Genomic DNA, 17,044 nt, shown 5'->3' on the forward strand with positions numbered 1-17,044 from the left:
TCTCCACAGAAGACAAAGATGGGACACGGTGGACAGAGTACCCTTCGTCGTCCAGTACTTCCCTGGAGCGGAAAAGCTACATCATCTCCTCCGGAGCCTTCAACATGCCATTGATGAAGATGAACATCTCGCCAAGGCCATCGCCACATCCTCACTCTTGCCTTCAAACAACCGCACAACCTCAAACAGACCACTGTCCGCAGCAAACTACCCAGTCTTCAGAACAGTGACCATGACACCACACAACCCTGCCACAGTAACCTCTGCAAGACATGCCGGATCATCGACACTGATGCCATCATCTTACATGAGAACACCATTCACCATGTACGTAGTACATACTCTTGCAACTCGGCCAATATTGTTTACCTGATACATTGCAGGAAAGGATGTCCTGAGGCATGGTACATTGGGTAGACCGTGCAGATGCTACAACAATGGATGAATGAACACTGTTCGACAATCACCAGGCAAGACTGTTCTCTTCCTGTTGGGGAACACTTCAGTGGTCACATGCATTTAACTCTGATCTTCAAGTAAACGTTCTCCAAGGCACCATTCATGACACTCGACAGCGCAGAGTCACTGAGCAGAGACTGATAGCCAAGTTCTGCACACACAAGGATGGCCTCAACCGGGATCTTGGGTTCATGTCACGCTATCTGTAACCCCCACGACTTGCCTGGACTTGCAACATCTCACTAACTATCCCTGTCTGGAGACAATATACATCTCTTTAACCTGTGCTTAATGCTCTCTCCATTCACATTGTCTGTACCTTTAAGACTTGATTAACTGTAAAGACTCGCATTCTAATCATTGTTCTGTAAATTGAGTTTGTGTCTCTATATGCCCTGTTTGTGGATAGAACTCCCACTTACCTGACAAAGGAGCAACCCTCCGAAAGCTAGTGGCGTTTGCTACCAAATAAACCTGTTGGACTTTAACCTGGTGCTGTGAGACTTCTCACAGGGTCAGAATGCCAGACCTCAGCAACACACCAACTTAATGAAGTTACCAAATTTGGTCAGATCAAAGGAAGTTCCTGCTCCTTATGGGGGAGTGTTCTTAAAGTGTTAGTTTATGTACCCTGTGAATGAAAGCAACCCTCAGAGAAACATTTTTATCAATGCATGACCTAAACTAAAGTGAAGACACCACTTTATAAAGTGAATCCCACTCCTTTGTTTGGATTCAATACCTTTACATCTTTTGGAAAACCACTCTTCATAGGATGATAATGCCAGGTCTGTGTTGGCATTCGTAAGGAACCATTTATTTCTTCTTCCCATCTCTCCCCTCGGCTCTGCAAACTTTTCAACTTACCCCCAGAGGGTGGCACACTTCAGGTCACAACAACTCACTGTGGAAACAGATTTTTTCCCCCCACCTTGCCATCTTTGGTTCTTTTGTCAATTATTTTAAAAGTGTCTGCAGGTGATTGACTCTCTGTCACTAGAAACAGTTTGTCCTCATTTACTTTGTAATTTTGAATACCTTGATTAATTCTCCCCTTAGCCAAGCTCTCTATGAAAACAACCCCAGTTTCTCTAGTGTCGCCACATCACCAAAGTTCTTCATCCCTTTTACCATTCTAGTAAATCTCTTCCACATCCTCTCAAAGGCCTTGACATTCTTCCTGGAGTGTGGTGCCCACATTAGAACAATACTCTAGTTGGGATCTAACTATTGTTTTATCAAAGTTTAACACAACTTCTTTGCTGTTGTGCTCCACACCAGTTTTTCAAAAACAGCTTTCTCAATTTGTCTTGCCACCTTCAAAGTTTTGTGTGCACATAGCCCCAGGTCTCTCTGTCCCAAACCTGATATAAAACTGTACCTTCGAGATGATATTGTTGTTTCTCATTCATCCTAGCAAAATGTATCACTCGTGCTGCACTCCATTAGGTTTCATATGCATATATCTGTCCATTGTCCCATTCTATGTTCTCATGACGTCTGTTCTCTCACAGAACGTGATTGGTCTGCTGTGTAGTTCCTGTGTTTTCTATTCTTATGAAAAGGCCTCCTATTTATCACTTGGAATCTATAACTCTGCTCTCCAAAGATTTAAAGACTGCCCTGCTTGTGACACAAATGAATGTCTGTCCAGTTTGAAGATGGAGGGCCCGTGGATAAACACACTCCGACGCCTGTTCAGATACACTGAGGGAGAATTTAGTATGGCAAATGCACCTAACCAGCACGTCTTTCGGACTGTGGGAGGAAACCGGAGCATCTGGAGGAAACCCATGCAGACACAGAGAGAACATGCAAACTCCACACAGACAGTGACCCAAGCTGGGAATTGAATCCAGATCCCTGGTGCTGAGGCAGCAGTGCTAACCATTGTGCCACCCCAAGTTGCAGCTAGCTGAAAAATCAACAAGATGTCACAACTAACATAGTCATAGAACATAGAAAAACTACAGCACAAACAGGCCCTTCGGCCCACAAGTTGCGCCGATGATATCCATACCTACTAGGCTTACCTATAGCCCTCAATCCCATTATGTCCCATGTACTCATCCAGAAATCTCTTGAAAGACCCTATCGAATTTGCCTCCACCACCACCGACGGCAACCGATTCCACTCACCCACCACCCTCTGAGTGAAAAACGTACCCCTGATATCTCCTCTGTACCTACTCCCCAGCACCTTAAACCTGAGTCCTCGCGAAGCGACCATTTCAGCCCTTGGAAAAAGTCTCTGAGAATCCACCCGATCTATACCTCTCAACATCTTATACACTTCTATCAGGTCACCTCTCATCCTTCATCTCTCTAAGGAAAAAAGACCGAGCTCCCTCAACCTATCCTCATAAGGCATGCCACCTAATCCAGGCAACATCCTTGTAAATCTCCTCTGCACCTTTTCAATAGGTTCCACATCCTTCCTGGAATGAGGTGACCAGAACTGAGCACAGTACTCCAAGAGAGGTCTGACTAGGGTCTTATAAAGCTGCAACATTATCTCCCAACTCCTAAATTCAATCCCTCAATTGATAAAGGCCAGTGTGCCATACGCCTTCTTAACCACATCCTCTACCTGCGAGACCAATTTAGGAGTCCTATGGATCTGGACCCCAAGGTCCTTCTGATCCTCTACATTGCTAAGAGTCTTACCCTTGATATTATACTCCTTCATCCCATTGGACCTGCCAAAATGGACCACTACACATTTATCTGGGTTGAAGTCCATCTGCCACTTCTCCGCCCAGTCTTGCATCCTATCTATGTCACGCTGCAACTTCTGACATTTCTCCAAACTATCCACAACACCACCAGCTTCGTGTCGTCAGCAAACTTACCAACCCATCCCTCCACTTCTTCATCCAGGTCATTTATAAAAATCACAAACAGCAAGGGTTCCAGAACAGATCCCTGGGGCACTCCACTGGTGACCGACCTCCATGCAGAAAAAGACCCATCTACAACCACTCTAAGTCAATGTGCATGACAAGGTTTCGGGCCTTCCTAGTCTTTTTACTTCCTGCCTTTCTAGTATTTTTATTTTTTTACATTAATTTTGAAAGTGTGTTAAAAGAAGTGCTGAATTGATTGAATAAAATGCAGCCATGGTTTTTTTTTTAGGAGGTGGGACATAAGAGGAAAGGTTGGGGTTCAGTTCACAGCCTAACTGAAATCAAGTTCTGGGACTATGCTATAGCCTGAGTTAGCTGGATGAGTGCCCAGTGCAGAGTTCTGTGACAGGGCCTGACAGCCTCCGTTTGGATTAATGAAGAGGTGGCCAACACAAGCTATTTAGACAAGGAGGGAAAGAAGTGTATACAAAAGCATGCCACAGAGCACACGCTACAGGAAGAGGTGATTTTCGTGACACTGGTGCTGCAGGGGCAGATGTCAGATGTTGAGGTCACAGTTTTCCCTTTACACCCTCACTGACTTCATCACATTCTGTTTAAAAAAAGCCTTCCCAGGAACAAGAGTTTACAGCATGCCCCTCGGCTGACCTTATCTGCGGCTGTCTCCACGTAGCACGGGTCCTGAGGGGCAGCCAGGAGAGGAACAAAGCCTGAGAGGATCTTGTCCTCCTCCAGAACAAGCAGGGTGAGGTCCTCATCCGGGTCCTTGTACAGCGGTACCTCTGACTGGTTGACAGCTGTGAAAATGTTGCAGAACTCTGCCAGCATGGCCCACACATCGATGGCAATTCTGAGGAGAGGAAATTCAACAGAAAAAAACAAGATCCAAAGGTTAGGTCACTGGGGAGAAGAAAGCGATGCTCAGCAAAGTGCTTTAGGATGTAAAGACATTGTTAATAATAAAACATTCATTCGGAACTAGAAAAACAGATGATGTTTTTATTAAGTCAGTGCAGGAACAGTTCCGGATTTTGGACTCAAACGACTACCCAATTAGGAAAAAGAAACAGATGCAGGTGTTGTGACTCTGCTTCTATCCACTCGTTCCAATCAATACTTGCGCACTAGTTAATATTCACTAAATGCCTTTCTGCCCACTGACAGAGCAAATGGAGCAATTCCATCAAAACTCACTTCTCTCTGAATGCAGCTGTCCCTCCCACTCTTTGGAGCAATGGCTGGTCCTGTTCTTCACCCCAGTACATTCCAAATGTAAGTGTGGCAAACAGCTTGGGAGACCGAACATGTTCACAATGTTAGCTGGGAACAGTGACACATTCCCAGTAACTCAGCACTGTAAAGACTCACCACATATACTGACACACACTCAAATAGTGACACACTCCCAGAGACTCACCCCAAATAGTGACACACTCCCAGAGTCTCACCCCAAATAGTGACACACTCCCAGAGATTCACTCCAAACAGAGACACACTCCCAGAGACTCACTCCAAATAGTGACACACTCCCAGAGACTCACTCCAAATAGTGACACACTCCCAGAGACTCACTCCAAATAGTGACACACTCCCAGAGACTCACTCCAAATAGTGACACACTCCCAGAGACTCACTCCAAATAGTGACACACTCCCAGAGATTCACTCCAAATAGTGACACACTCCCAGACTCACCCCAAATAGTGACACACTCCCAGACTCACCCCAAATAGTGACACACTCCCACAGACTCACCCCAAATAGTGACACACTCCCAGACACTCACCCCAAATAGTGACACACTCCCAGAGACTCACTCCAAATAGTGACACACTCCCAGAGACTCACCCCAAATAGTGACACACTCCCAGAGATTCACTCCAAATAGTGACACACTCCCAGAGACTCACCCCAAATAGTGACACACTCCCAGAGACTCACCCCAAATAGTGACACACTCCCAGACACTCACCCCAAATAGTGACACACTCCCAGAGACTCACCCCAAATAGTGACACACTCCCAGAGACTCACCCCAAATAGTGACACGCTCCCAGAGACTCACCCCAAACAGAGACACACTCCCAGAGATTCACTCCAAATAGTGACACACTCCCAGAGACTCACCCCAAATAGTGACACACTCCCAGAGTCTCACCCCAAATAGTGACACACTCCCAGAGACTCACCCCAAATAGTGACACACTCCCAGAGACTCACCCCAAATAGTGACACACTCCCAGAGACTCACCTCAAATAGTGACACACTCCCAGAGACTCACCTCAAATAGTGACACACTCCCAGAGTCTCACCCCAAATAGTGACACACTCCCAGAGACTCACCCCAAATAGTGACACACTCCCAGAGACTCACCCCAAATAGTGACACGCTCCCAGAGTCTCACCCCAAATAGTGACACACTCCCAGAGACTCACCCCAAATAGTGACACACTCCCAGAGACTCACCCCAAATAGTGACACACTCCCAGAGACTCACCCCAAATAGTGACACACTCCCAGACACTCACCCCAAATAGTGACACACTCCCAGAGACTCACCTCAAATAGTGACACACTCCCAGAGACTCACCTCAAATAGTGACACACTCCCAGAGACTCACCCCAAACAGAGACACACTCCCAGAGACTCACCCCAAATAGTGACACACTCCCAGAGACTCACCCCAAATAGTGACACACTCCCAGAGACTCACTCCAAATAGTGACACACTCCCAGAGACTCACCCCAAATAGTGACACACTCCCAGAGATTCACTCCAAATAGTGACACACTCCCAGACTCACCCCAAATAGTGACACACTCCCAGACTCACCCCAAATAGTGACACACTCCCAGAGACTCACTCCAAATAGTGACACACTCCCAGAGATTCACTCCAAATAGTGACACACTCCCAGACTCACCCCAAATAGTGACACACTCCCAGAGACTCACCCCAAATAGTGACACACTCCCAGACACTCACCCCAAATAGTGACACACTCCCAGAGACTCACCTCAAATAGTGACACACTCCCAGAGACTCACCTCAAATAGTGACACACTCCCAGAGACTCACCCCAAATAGTGACACACTCCCAGACACTCACCCCAAATAGTGACACACTCCCAGAGACTCACCCCAAATAGTGACACACTCCCAGAGACTCACCCCAAACAGAGACACACTCCCAGAGACTCACCCCAAATAGTGACACACTCCCAGAGACTCACCCCAAATAGTGACACACTCCCAGAGACTCACTCCAAATAGTGACACACTCCCAGAGTCTCACCCCAAATAGTGACACACTCCCAGAGACTCACCCCAAATAGTGACACACTCCCAGAGACTCACCCCAAATAGTGACACACTCCCAGAGACTCACCCCAAATAGTGACACACTCCCAGAGATTCACTCCAAATAGTGACACACTCCCAGAGACTCACCCCAAATAGTGACACACTCCCAGAGTCTCACCCCAAATAGTGACACACTCCCAGAGTCTCACCCCAAATAGTGACACACTCCCAGAGACTCACTCCAAATAGTGACACACTCCCAGAGATTCACTCCAAATAGTGACACACTCCCAGACTCGCCCCAAATAGTGACACACTCCCAGACTCACCCCAAATAGTGACACACTCCCAGAGACTCACTCCAAATAGTGACACACTCCCAGAGATTCACTCCAAATAGTGACACACTCCCAGACTCACCCCAAATAGTGACACACTCCCAGAGACTCACCCCAAATAGTGACACACTCCCAGAGACTCACCCCAAATAGTGACACACTCCCAGAGACTCACCCCAAATAGTGACACACTCCCAGAGACTCACCCCAAATAGTGACACACTCCCAGAGACTCACCCCAAATAGTGACACACTCCCAGAGACTCACCCCAAATAGTGACACACTCCCAGAGACTCACTCCAAATAGTGACACACTCCCACAGACTCACCCCAAATAGTGACACACTCCCAGAGACTCACCCCAAATAGTGACACACTCCCACAGACTCACCCCAAATAGTGACACACTCCCAGACACTCACCCCAAATAGTGACACACTCCCAGAGACTCACTCCAAATAGTGACACACTCCCAGAGACTCACCCCAAATAGTGACACACTCCCAGAGACTCACCCCAAATAGTGACACACTCCCAGAGACTCACCCCAAATAGTGACACACTCCCAGAGACTCACCCCAAATAGTGACACGCTCCCAGAGACTCACCCCAAACAGAGACACACTCCCAGAGATTCACTCCAAATAGTGACACACTCCCAGAGACTCACCCCAAATAGTGACACACTCCCAGAGTCTCACCCCAAATAGTGACACACTCCCAGAGACTCACCCCAAATAGTGACACACTCCCAGAGACTCACTCCAAATAGTGACACACTCCCAGAGACTCACCTCAAATAGTGACACACTCCCAGAGACTCATCTCAAATAGTGACACACTCCCAGAGTCTCACTCCAAATAGTGACACACTCCCAGAGTCTCACCCCAAATAGTGACACACTCCCAGAGACTCACCCCAAATAGTGACACACTCCCAGAGACTCACCCCAAATAGTGACACACTCCCAGAGACTCACCCCAAATAGTGACACACTCCCAGAGATTCACTCCAAATAGTGACACACTCCCAGAGACTCACTCCAAATAGTGACACACTCCCAGAGACTCACTCCAAATAGTGACACACTCCCAGAGACTCACCCCAAATAGTGACACACTCCCAGACACTCACCCCAAATAGTGACACACTCCCAGACACTCACCCCAAATAGTGACACACTCCCAGAGACTCACCCCAAATAGTGACACACTCCCAGAGACTCACCCCAAATAGTGACACACTCCCAGAGACTCACCCCAAATAGTGACACACTCCCAGAGACTCACCTCAAATAGTGACACACTCCCAGAGACTCACCCCAAATAGTGACACACTTCCAGAGACTCACCCCAAATAGTGACACACTCCCAGAGACTCACCCCAAATAGTGACACACTCCCAGAGACTCACCTCAAATAGTGACACACTCCCAGAGACTCACCTCAAATAGTGACACACTCCCAGAGACTCACCTCAAATAGTGACACACTTCCAGAGACTCACCCCAAATAGTGACACACTTCCAGAGACTCACCCCAAACAGACACACTCCCAGAGACTCACCCCAAACAGACACACTCCCAGAGACTCACCCCAAATAGTGACACACTCCCAGAGACTCACCCCAAATAGTGACACACTTCCAGAGACTCACTCCAAATAGTGACACACTCCCAGGGTTTCCTTGCTAACTGTGACATTCCTGCCAATACCCTGAAACTTTGTGTGATTTTGATGGTTCTGCAGACATGCCAGCAATTTTTTATTTTTAATACCTACTCTGAAGACCCACTAGTATCATTATTTTGAAGAAAATGAAATTCTCTTTCTGTTCCAGCCAGCAATTCACCCCCATACAATATGACCAAAATGCTACCAATTGGTCTTACCATCTCATTGCAGGCACTGTGTAGCAAGTGTTCAACATCAAATCAAGTATTCAAATGGGAAGGATTTCACTGCATTTAAACCACTTCACTAAGTGCTGAATATATGAACAAGTTATCCAACCTCCTTTTAGAATTACTGGGAAGCAGGATAGACCAATCTTGCTACAATTTGTTATTTCAGGCAGGGTAAAATCACAGCAATTTACAGCAGGCTCCGCACTCGAACACCGCTTTGGAAATTTGTTTCCTTGAGTACCAACAGCCCAAAGTCAATGAGTTCTACACTCTTGTCTTGGACAGTGCACCCTGTGGATGAGAAGGATAGAGTCTGCATCCATCTCAGTTTGCAGTTAACTCAATTCTCACGGCCTCCCACTCCAACAATACTTAACTGCTACTCACTGTCATTTTGCATTCAATCTAAAATCCTTTCTGATAATGACAGGGGGTGTGAAGATTTAAAGATTCAATGTTCGACAAGAAAATTGGATTATCTTCTTGTCTCAGGGAAATCCAGAGGCAGCTCTCCTGTCAGGTGTGCTGGAAGCTGCGAGCACAGTGGGAGGGATGCAGCCCCGTGGGTCTAACTCCAGTCCCTGCATTTGCAGATTCAAGATAATCACAAGGACTCGTTCTTGCAATGCTGAGCCTCAAACCCACACAGCAAACTGCAGAAGTTCCTGCTCACAACACTTCATTTTTCTCACTTCTTGAGATACATTTTGCACTCTCATTCTCCAACCGATTCTCTCTCATGAAGGTGCTGACTCTCACTGGGATACAGTTCCTGAAGGTGCTGACTCTCACTGGGATACAGTTCCTGAAGGTGCTGACTCTCACTGGGATACAGTTCCTGAAGGTGCTGACTCTCACTGGGATACAGTTCCTGAAGGTGCTGACTCTCACTGGGATACAGTTCCTGAAGGTGCTGACTCTCACTGGGATACAGTTCCTGAAGGTGCTGACTCTCACGGGGGACAGTTCTTGAAGGTGCTGATTTTTAGACAGAGTACAGGAATAGAGAGATACAAACGAATGGTCTAGTTGGGCACATGAGTGGCGCAGGCTTGGAGGGCCGAAGGGCCTGTTCCTGTGCTGTACTGTTCTTTGTTCCTTGTCCTTTGAATGAGAAAGAGAATCTGGTGAACTGGTGCAAAGACAATAATCTCTCCCTCAATGACAACAAAATGAAGAAGTTTGTCATTGACTTTAGGAAGTATACTGAAGAACATGCGCCTGTACACATCAATGAGGACAAAGTAGAAATGGTTGAAAGTTTCAAGTTTTTAGATGTCCTGGTCCCCCAATGCCAACACTGTAGTTAAGAAAGACCACCAATGCCTTTACTTTCTCAGAAGACTAAGGAAATTTGACATGTCAGTTATAACTCTCACCAACTTTTACAGATGCACCATAAAAAGCATTGTTTCTGGTTGTATCACAGCTTGGTATGGGCTCCTGCTCTGCCCAAGACCACAAGGAACTACAACAGGTCGTGAATGTAGCCCAATCCCTCACGCAAACCAGCCTCCCATCCAGTGACTCTGTCTACACTTCCCACTGCCTCAGTGAAGCAGCCAGCATAATTAAGCACCCCACGCACCCCAGACATTCTCTCTTCCACTTTCATCCATCAGGAAAAACATACACAAATCTGAGGTGGCATACCAACCGAGTCAAGAAGAGCTTCCTCCCTGCTGCCATCAGACTTTTGAATGAACCGACCTCACATTAAGTTGATCTTTCTCTACACCCTAGCTGTGACTGTAACACTACATTCTACACTCTCTAGTTTTCTTCCCTATGAACGGTATGCTTTGTCTGTATAGCGCGCAAGAAACAATACTTTTCATTTATCCCAATACACGTGACAATAATAAATCAAATCAAATCACCCCTCACACACACACTCACTCCTCTCTCACAGACACACACACAGTCAACCCACACTCTCACACTCACGCATGCACTCGCCCCTCTCACAGACACGCACACACTCGCCCCGCTCTCTCACTCATGCACACACTCGCCCCTCTCTCTCATTCACGCACACACTCGCCCCTCTCTCTCAGACACGCACACACTCGCCCCTCTCTCTCAGACACGCACACACTCGCCCCTCTCTCTCAGACACGCACACACTCGCCCCTCTCTCTCAGACACGCACGCACTCGCTCCTCTCTCACAGACACGCACACACTCGCCCCGCTCTCTCACTCATGCACACACTCGCCCCTCTCTCTCATTCACGCACACACTCGCCCCTCTCTCTCACAGACACGCACGCACTCGCCCCTCTCTCACAGACACGCACACACTCGCCCCTCTCTCACAGACACGCACACACTCGCCCCTCTCTCTCACAGACACGCACACACTCGCCCCTCTCTCTCACAGACACGCACGCACTCGCCCCTCTCTCACAGACACGCACACACTCGCCCCTCTCTCTCATTCACGCACGCACTCGCCCCTCTCTCTCATTCACGCACGCACTCGCCCCTCTCTCACAGACACGCACACACTTGCCCCTCTCTCTCATTCACGCACACACTCGCCCCTCTCTCTCATTCACGCACGCACTCGCCCCTCTCTCACAGACACGCACACACTCGCCCCTCTCTCTCACAGACACGCACACACTTGCCCCTCTCTCTCACAGACACGCACACACTCGCCCCTCTCTCACAGACACGCACACACTCGCCCCTCTCTCTCACAGACACGCACACACTTGCCCCTCTCTCACAGACACGCACACACTCGCCCCTCTCTCACAGACACGCACACACTCGCCCCTCTCTCACAGACACGCACACACTCGCCCCTCTCTCTCACAGACACGCACACACTTGCCCCTCTCTCACAGACACGCACACACTCGCCCCTCTCTCTCACAGACACGCACACACTCGCCCCTCTCTCACAGACATGCACACACTCGCCCCTCTCTCTCACAGACACGCACACACTCGCCCCTCTCTCACAGACACGCACACACTCGCCCCTCTCTCACAGACACGTACACACTCGCCCCTCTCTCACAGACACGCACACACTCGCCCCTCTCTCACAGACACGCACACACTCGCCCCTCTCTCTCACAGACACGCACACACTCGCCCCTCTCTCACAGACACGCACACACTCGCCCCTCTCTCACAGACACGCACACACTCGCCCCTCTCTCACAGACACGCACACACTCGCCCCTCTCTCACAGACACGCACACACTCGCCCCTCTCTCTCACAGACACGCACACACTCGCCCCTCTCTCACAGACACGCACACACTCGCCCCTCTCTCACAGACACGCACACACTCGCCCCTCTCTCTCACAGACACGCACACACTCGCCCCTCTCTCACAGACACGCACACACTCGCCCCTCTCTCACAGACACGCACACACTCGCCCCTCTCTCTCACAGACACGCACACACTCGCCCCTCTCTCACAGACACGCACGCACTCGCCCCTCTCTCACAGACACGCACACACTCGCCCCTCTCTCTCACAGACACGCACACACTCGCCCCTCTCTCACAGACACGCACACACTCGCCCCTCTCTCTCACAGACACGCACACACTCGCCCCTCTCTCTCACAGACACGCACACACTCGCCCCTCTCTCTCATAGACACGCACACACTCGCCCCTCTCTCTCTCACACACACACACTCGCCCCTCTCTCTCTCACACACGCACTCGCCCCTCTCTCACACACGCACTCACCCCTCACTCTCACACACACGCACTCACCCCTCTCTCTCACACACGCACCCACTCACCCCTCTCTCTCACACACGCACCCACTCACCCCTCTCTCTCACACACGCACCCACTCACCCCTCTCTCTCACACACGCACCCACTCACCCCTCTCTCTCACACACGCACCCACTCACCCCTCTCTCTCACACACGCACCCACTCACCCCTCTCTATCTCTCACACACACACACCCACTCACTCACCCCTCTCTCTCTGTCACACACACACACCCACTCACCTCTCTCTCTCTCTCACACACACACACCCACTCACCCCTCTCTCTCCCACACACATAAGAACATAAGAAATAGGAGCAGGAGTAGGCCATCTAGCCCTTCGAGCCTGCCCCGCCATTCAATAAGATCATGGCTGATCTGAAGTGGATCAGTTCCACTTTCCCGCGTTCTCCCCATAAACCTTAATTCCCTTGCCTACCAAAAGCCTATCAACCCGTGTCTTAAATATATTTAGCGAGGTAGCCTCCACCACGTCAACGGGCAGAGAATTCCAGAGATTCACCACCCTTTGAGTGAAGAAGTTCCTCCTCAACTCCGTTCTAAACCGCCCCCCGCCTATTTTGAGGCTGTGCCCCCTAGTCCTGCTATCCTTTCTAAGCGGGAAGAATCTCTCCACCTCCACCCTATCCATCCCCTTCATTATCTTATATGTCTCTATAAGATCCCCCCTCATCCTTCTAAACTCCAGCGAGTACAGACCCAGTCTATTTAGTCTCTCTTCATAGTCCAACCCCCTCATCTCCGGTATCAGCCTACTGAACCTCCTCTGCACTCCCTCCAAGGCCAAAATATCCTTGCGCAGGTGCAGCGACCAAAACTGCACACAGTACTCCAGCTGCGGCCTCACCAGTGCCCTGTACAGTTGCAGCAAGACCTCCCTGCTTTTATATTCTATTCCCTTCGCTATAAAGGCCAGCATCCCATTCGCCTTCTTGATCACCTGCTGCACCTGCAGACTGGGTTTTTGCGACTCATGCACAAGGACCCCCAGGTCCCTCTGCACCGTAGCATGCTGCAGCTTTTCGCCCTTTAAATAGTAATCCCTCCTACTATTATTCCTGCCAAAGTGGATAACCTCACACTTGCTAACATTGTACTCCATCTGCCAGGTCCTCGCCCACTCGCTCAGCCTATCCAGATCTCTCTGCAGACTTTCCACACCCTCTGCACAATTTGCTTTTCCACTCATCTTTGTGTCATCAGCAAATTTTGTCACCCTACACTCAGCCCCCTCCTCCAGATCATCTATATAAATGGTAAATAGCTGAGGCCCCAGCACCGATCCCTGCGGCACTCCACTAGTAACTAACCGCCAATCAGAATAGCACCCATTGATACCAACTCTCTGCCTCCTATTAGACAACAAATCCTCTATCCACGCTAACACCTAACCCCAACTCCATGCCCCCTAACCTTCTGAAGCAACCTTTTGTGCGGCACCTTATCAAATGCCTTCTGAAAATCGAGAAACACCACATCCACCGGTTCCCCTCTGTCTACCGCTCTAGTCACATCCTCATAGAATTCCAATAAATTCATCAAACACGACTTCCCCTTAACGAATCCGTGCTGCGTCTGCTCTATCAAACAATTCTTCTCTAGGTGCCTCGTTATTTCTTCTTTGATGACGGATTCAAGCATTTTTCCAACAACAGACGATAAACTAACCGGCCTATAATTCCCTGCCTTTTGCCTGCTATCTTTTTTAAACAGCGGCATAACATTAGCCGTTTTCCAATCTTCTGGCACTTCCACGGAATCCAGCGAAGTTTGGTAAATAATCATTAAGGCGTCTACTATCACCTCTGCCATTTCCTTCAGAACCTTGGGATGCATTCCATCCGGTCCTGGGGACTTGTCCACTATCAGTCCCGCTAATCGATCAAGCACTACCTCTCCAGTGACAGTAATCGCATTCAGGCCCTCAACTCCTACCATCCTTCTATCTTTAATATCTGGCAAACTATTTGCGTCCTCCTCCGTGAAGACCGAGGCAAAAAACTTATTTAAGGCCTCAGCCATTTCCTCATCTCCCACCACTAAATCCACCCTCTCATCCTCGAAGGGTCCAACATTCACTCTAGCCAGCCTCCTCCTCTTTATATATTTGTAAAAACTTTTACTGTCCTTTTTTATATTTAATGCTAGTTTAGCTTCATAGTCTATCCTTCCTTTCTTTATCAACCTCTTAGTCAATCTTTGTTGATTTTTAAACCTCTCCCAATCTTCTACTCACCCACTACTTTTAGCCACTCTAAACGCATCAGCTTTTAATTTAATACTGTTCTTTATTTCCTTCGATAACTACGGCTGGTTATCCCTTCTCCTACGTTCCTTCTTTACCATTGGAATATATTTCTGCTGAGCACCGGAAAAGATCTCCTTGAAGATCCTCCACTGTTCCTCAGCAGTCCTACCGACCAATCTGCGCCCCTAATCTACATTTGCCAATTCCTCTCTCATCTTATCGTACTCCCCTCTGTTCAAACAGAGGACACAGGTTCGGGACCCTACTTTCTCATCCTCTATCTGCATCAAAAACTCAACCATACAATGATCGCTCGTCCCAAGAGGATCCCTCACAACAAGATCCCTAATTCGACCTGCCTCGTTACATAACACCAGATCTAAGATAGCTCGCTCCCTTGTTGGTTCCGTCACACACTGTTCAAAGGAAACTATCCCGGCAGCATTTTAAGAACTCTTCCTCAAGCCCACCGCGTCCAACATGGGTCAACCAATCAATATGTACATTGAAATCCCCCATAATTATCGCTGTTCCGTTTCTGCACACATCGTTTATTTGCTTGTTTATAGCCCGCCCCACCTCCAAGTTATTATTTGGGGGCCTATAGACCACACCCACCAGCGTCTTCCTCCCCTTACTGTTCCTAATCTCCACCCACAACGATTCCACGTTTTGCTCTTTGGAGCTTATATCTTCCCTTACTACCACCCTGATATTATCCTTAATCAGCAGAGTTACCCCACCCCCTTTTTCCTCCCATCCATCCTTCCGAAACACTTGATACCCCTGGACATTCAGCTCCCAGTCCCTGTCACCTTGCAGCCACGTCTCTGTAATGGCCACCAGATCATATCCATTTGTGCTGATCTGCGCCACCAGCTCATCCACTTTATTCCGAATGCTTCGTGCGTTCAGATAAAGTGTCTTCATCCCAGCCTTCACCTGGACCCTATTTGAAGGAACGCTACCAACCTTACTCATGCCGCCTACTCCCTTTATTATTGGGACATTCTTGGCCTCTTGCCGTACCTGTACCCTCTCCTTTACTTTGGACCCTGTAATTTCACCTACCCTCGCACCCTCCCCTCCCCCCCCCCCAATTAGTTTAAAGCCCTATCCACAGTCCAATTTATACGATTCGCCAGGGCTCTGGTCCCAGCACGGTTCAGACCAACACCATCCCACCTGAGCAGGTCCCACCTGCCTCAATACTGGTGCCAATGCCCCATAAATTCAAACCCATTCCTCCCACACCAATCCCTGAGCCACCCATTCACCTCTTTAATCCTATTACCCTATGCCCATTTGCACACACACCCACTCACCCCTCTCTCTCCGCACACACACCTCCTCTCTCTCACACTCACTCCTCCCTCTCTCTCTCACACTCACTCCTCCCTCTCTCTCTCACACTCACTCCTCCCTCTCTCTCTCACACTCACTCCTCCTCTCTCTTTCACACACTCACTCCTCCCTCTCTCTCACACACTCACTCCTCCCTCTCTCTTCACACACTCACTCCTCCCTCTCTCTTTCACACACTCACTCCTCCCTCTCTCTTCACACACTCACTCCTCCCTCTCTCTTTCACACACTCACTCCTCCCTCTCTCTTTCACACACTCACTCCTCCCTCTCTCTCTCACACTCACTCCTCCCTCTCTCTCTCACACTCACTCCTCCCTCTCTCTCTCACACTCACTCCTCCCTCTCTCTCTCACACTCACTCCTCCCTCTCTCTCTCACACTCACTCCTCCCTCTCTCTCTCACACTCACTCCTCCCTCTCTCTCTCACACTCACTCCTCCCTCTCTCTCTCACACTCACTCCTCCTCTCTCTCTCACACGCACTCCTCCCTCTCTCTCACACACTCACTCCTCCCTCTCTCTCACACACTCACTCCTCCCTCTCTCTTTCACACACTCACTCCTCCCTCTCTCTCACACACTCACTCCTCCCTCTCTCTCACACACTCACTCCTCCTCTCTCTCTCACACACTCACTCCTCCCTCTCTCTCACACACTCACTCCTCCCTCTCTCTCACACACTCACTCCTCCCTCTCTTTCACACACTCACTCCTCCCTCTCTTTCACACACTCACTCCTCCCTCTCTCTCTCACACACTCACTCCTCCCTCT

At 49.1% G+C, this 17,044-nt stretch overlaps 1 protein-coding gene across 1 annotated transcript in view; it reads right to left on the reverse strand.

Annotated features, from left to right (window-relative positions):
• Window positions 1–17,044, reverse strand: part of smg6 (SMG6 nonsense mediated mRNA decay factor) — a 432,770-nt gene that overhangs the window by 191,613 nt on the left and 224,113 nt on the right. The window contains exon 11 of the mRNA XM_080210854.1: window positions 3,975–4,176. Coding sequence (XP_080066980.1) covers window positions 3,975–4,176 — 202 coding nt within the window. The remainder of the gene's footprint in view (window positions 1–3,974; window positions 4,177–17,044) is intronic.

This window comes from Carcharhinus amblyrhynchos, chromosome 23, assembly GCF_965287045.1.
Source record: "Carcharhinus amblyrhynchos chromosome 23, sCarAmb.v2.hapA, whole genome shotgun sequence".
In the NCBI taxonomy this organism is placed as follows: domain Eukaryota; kingdom Metazoa; phylum Chordata; class Chondrichthyes; order Carcharhiniformes; family Carcharhinidae; genus Carcharhinus; species Carcharhinus amblyrhynchos.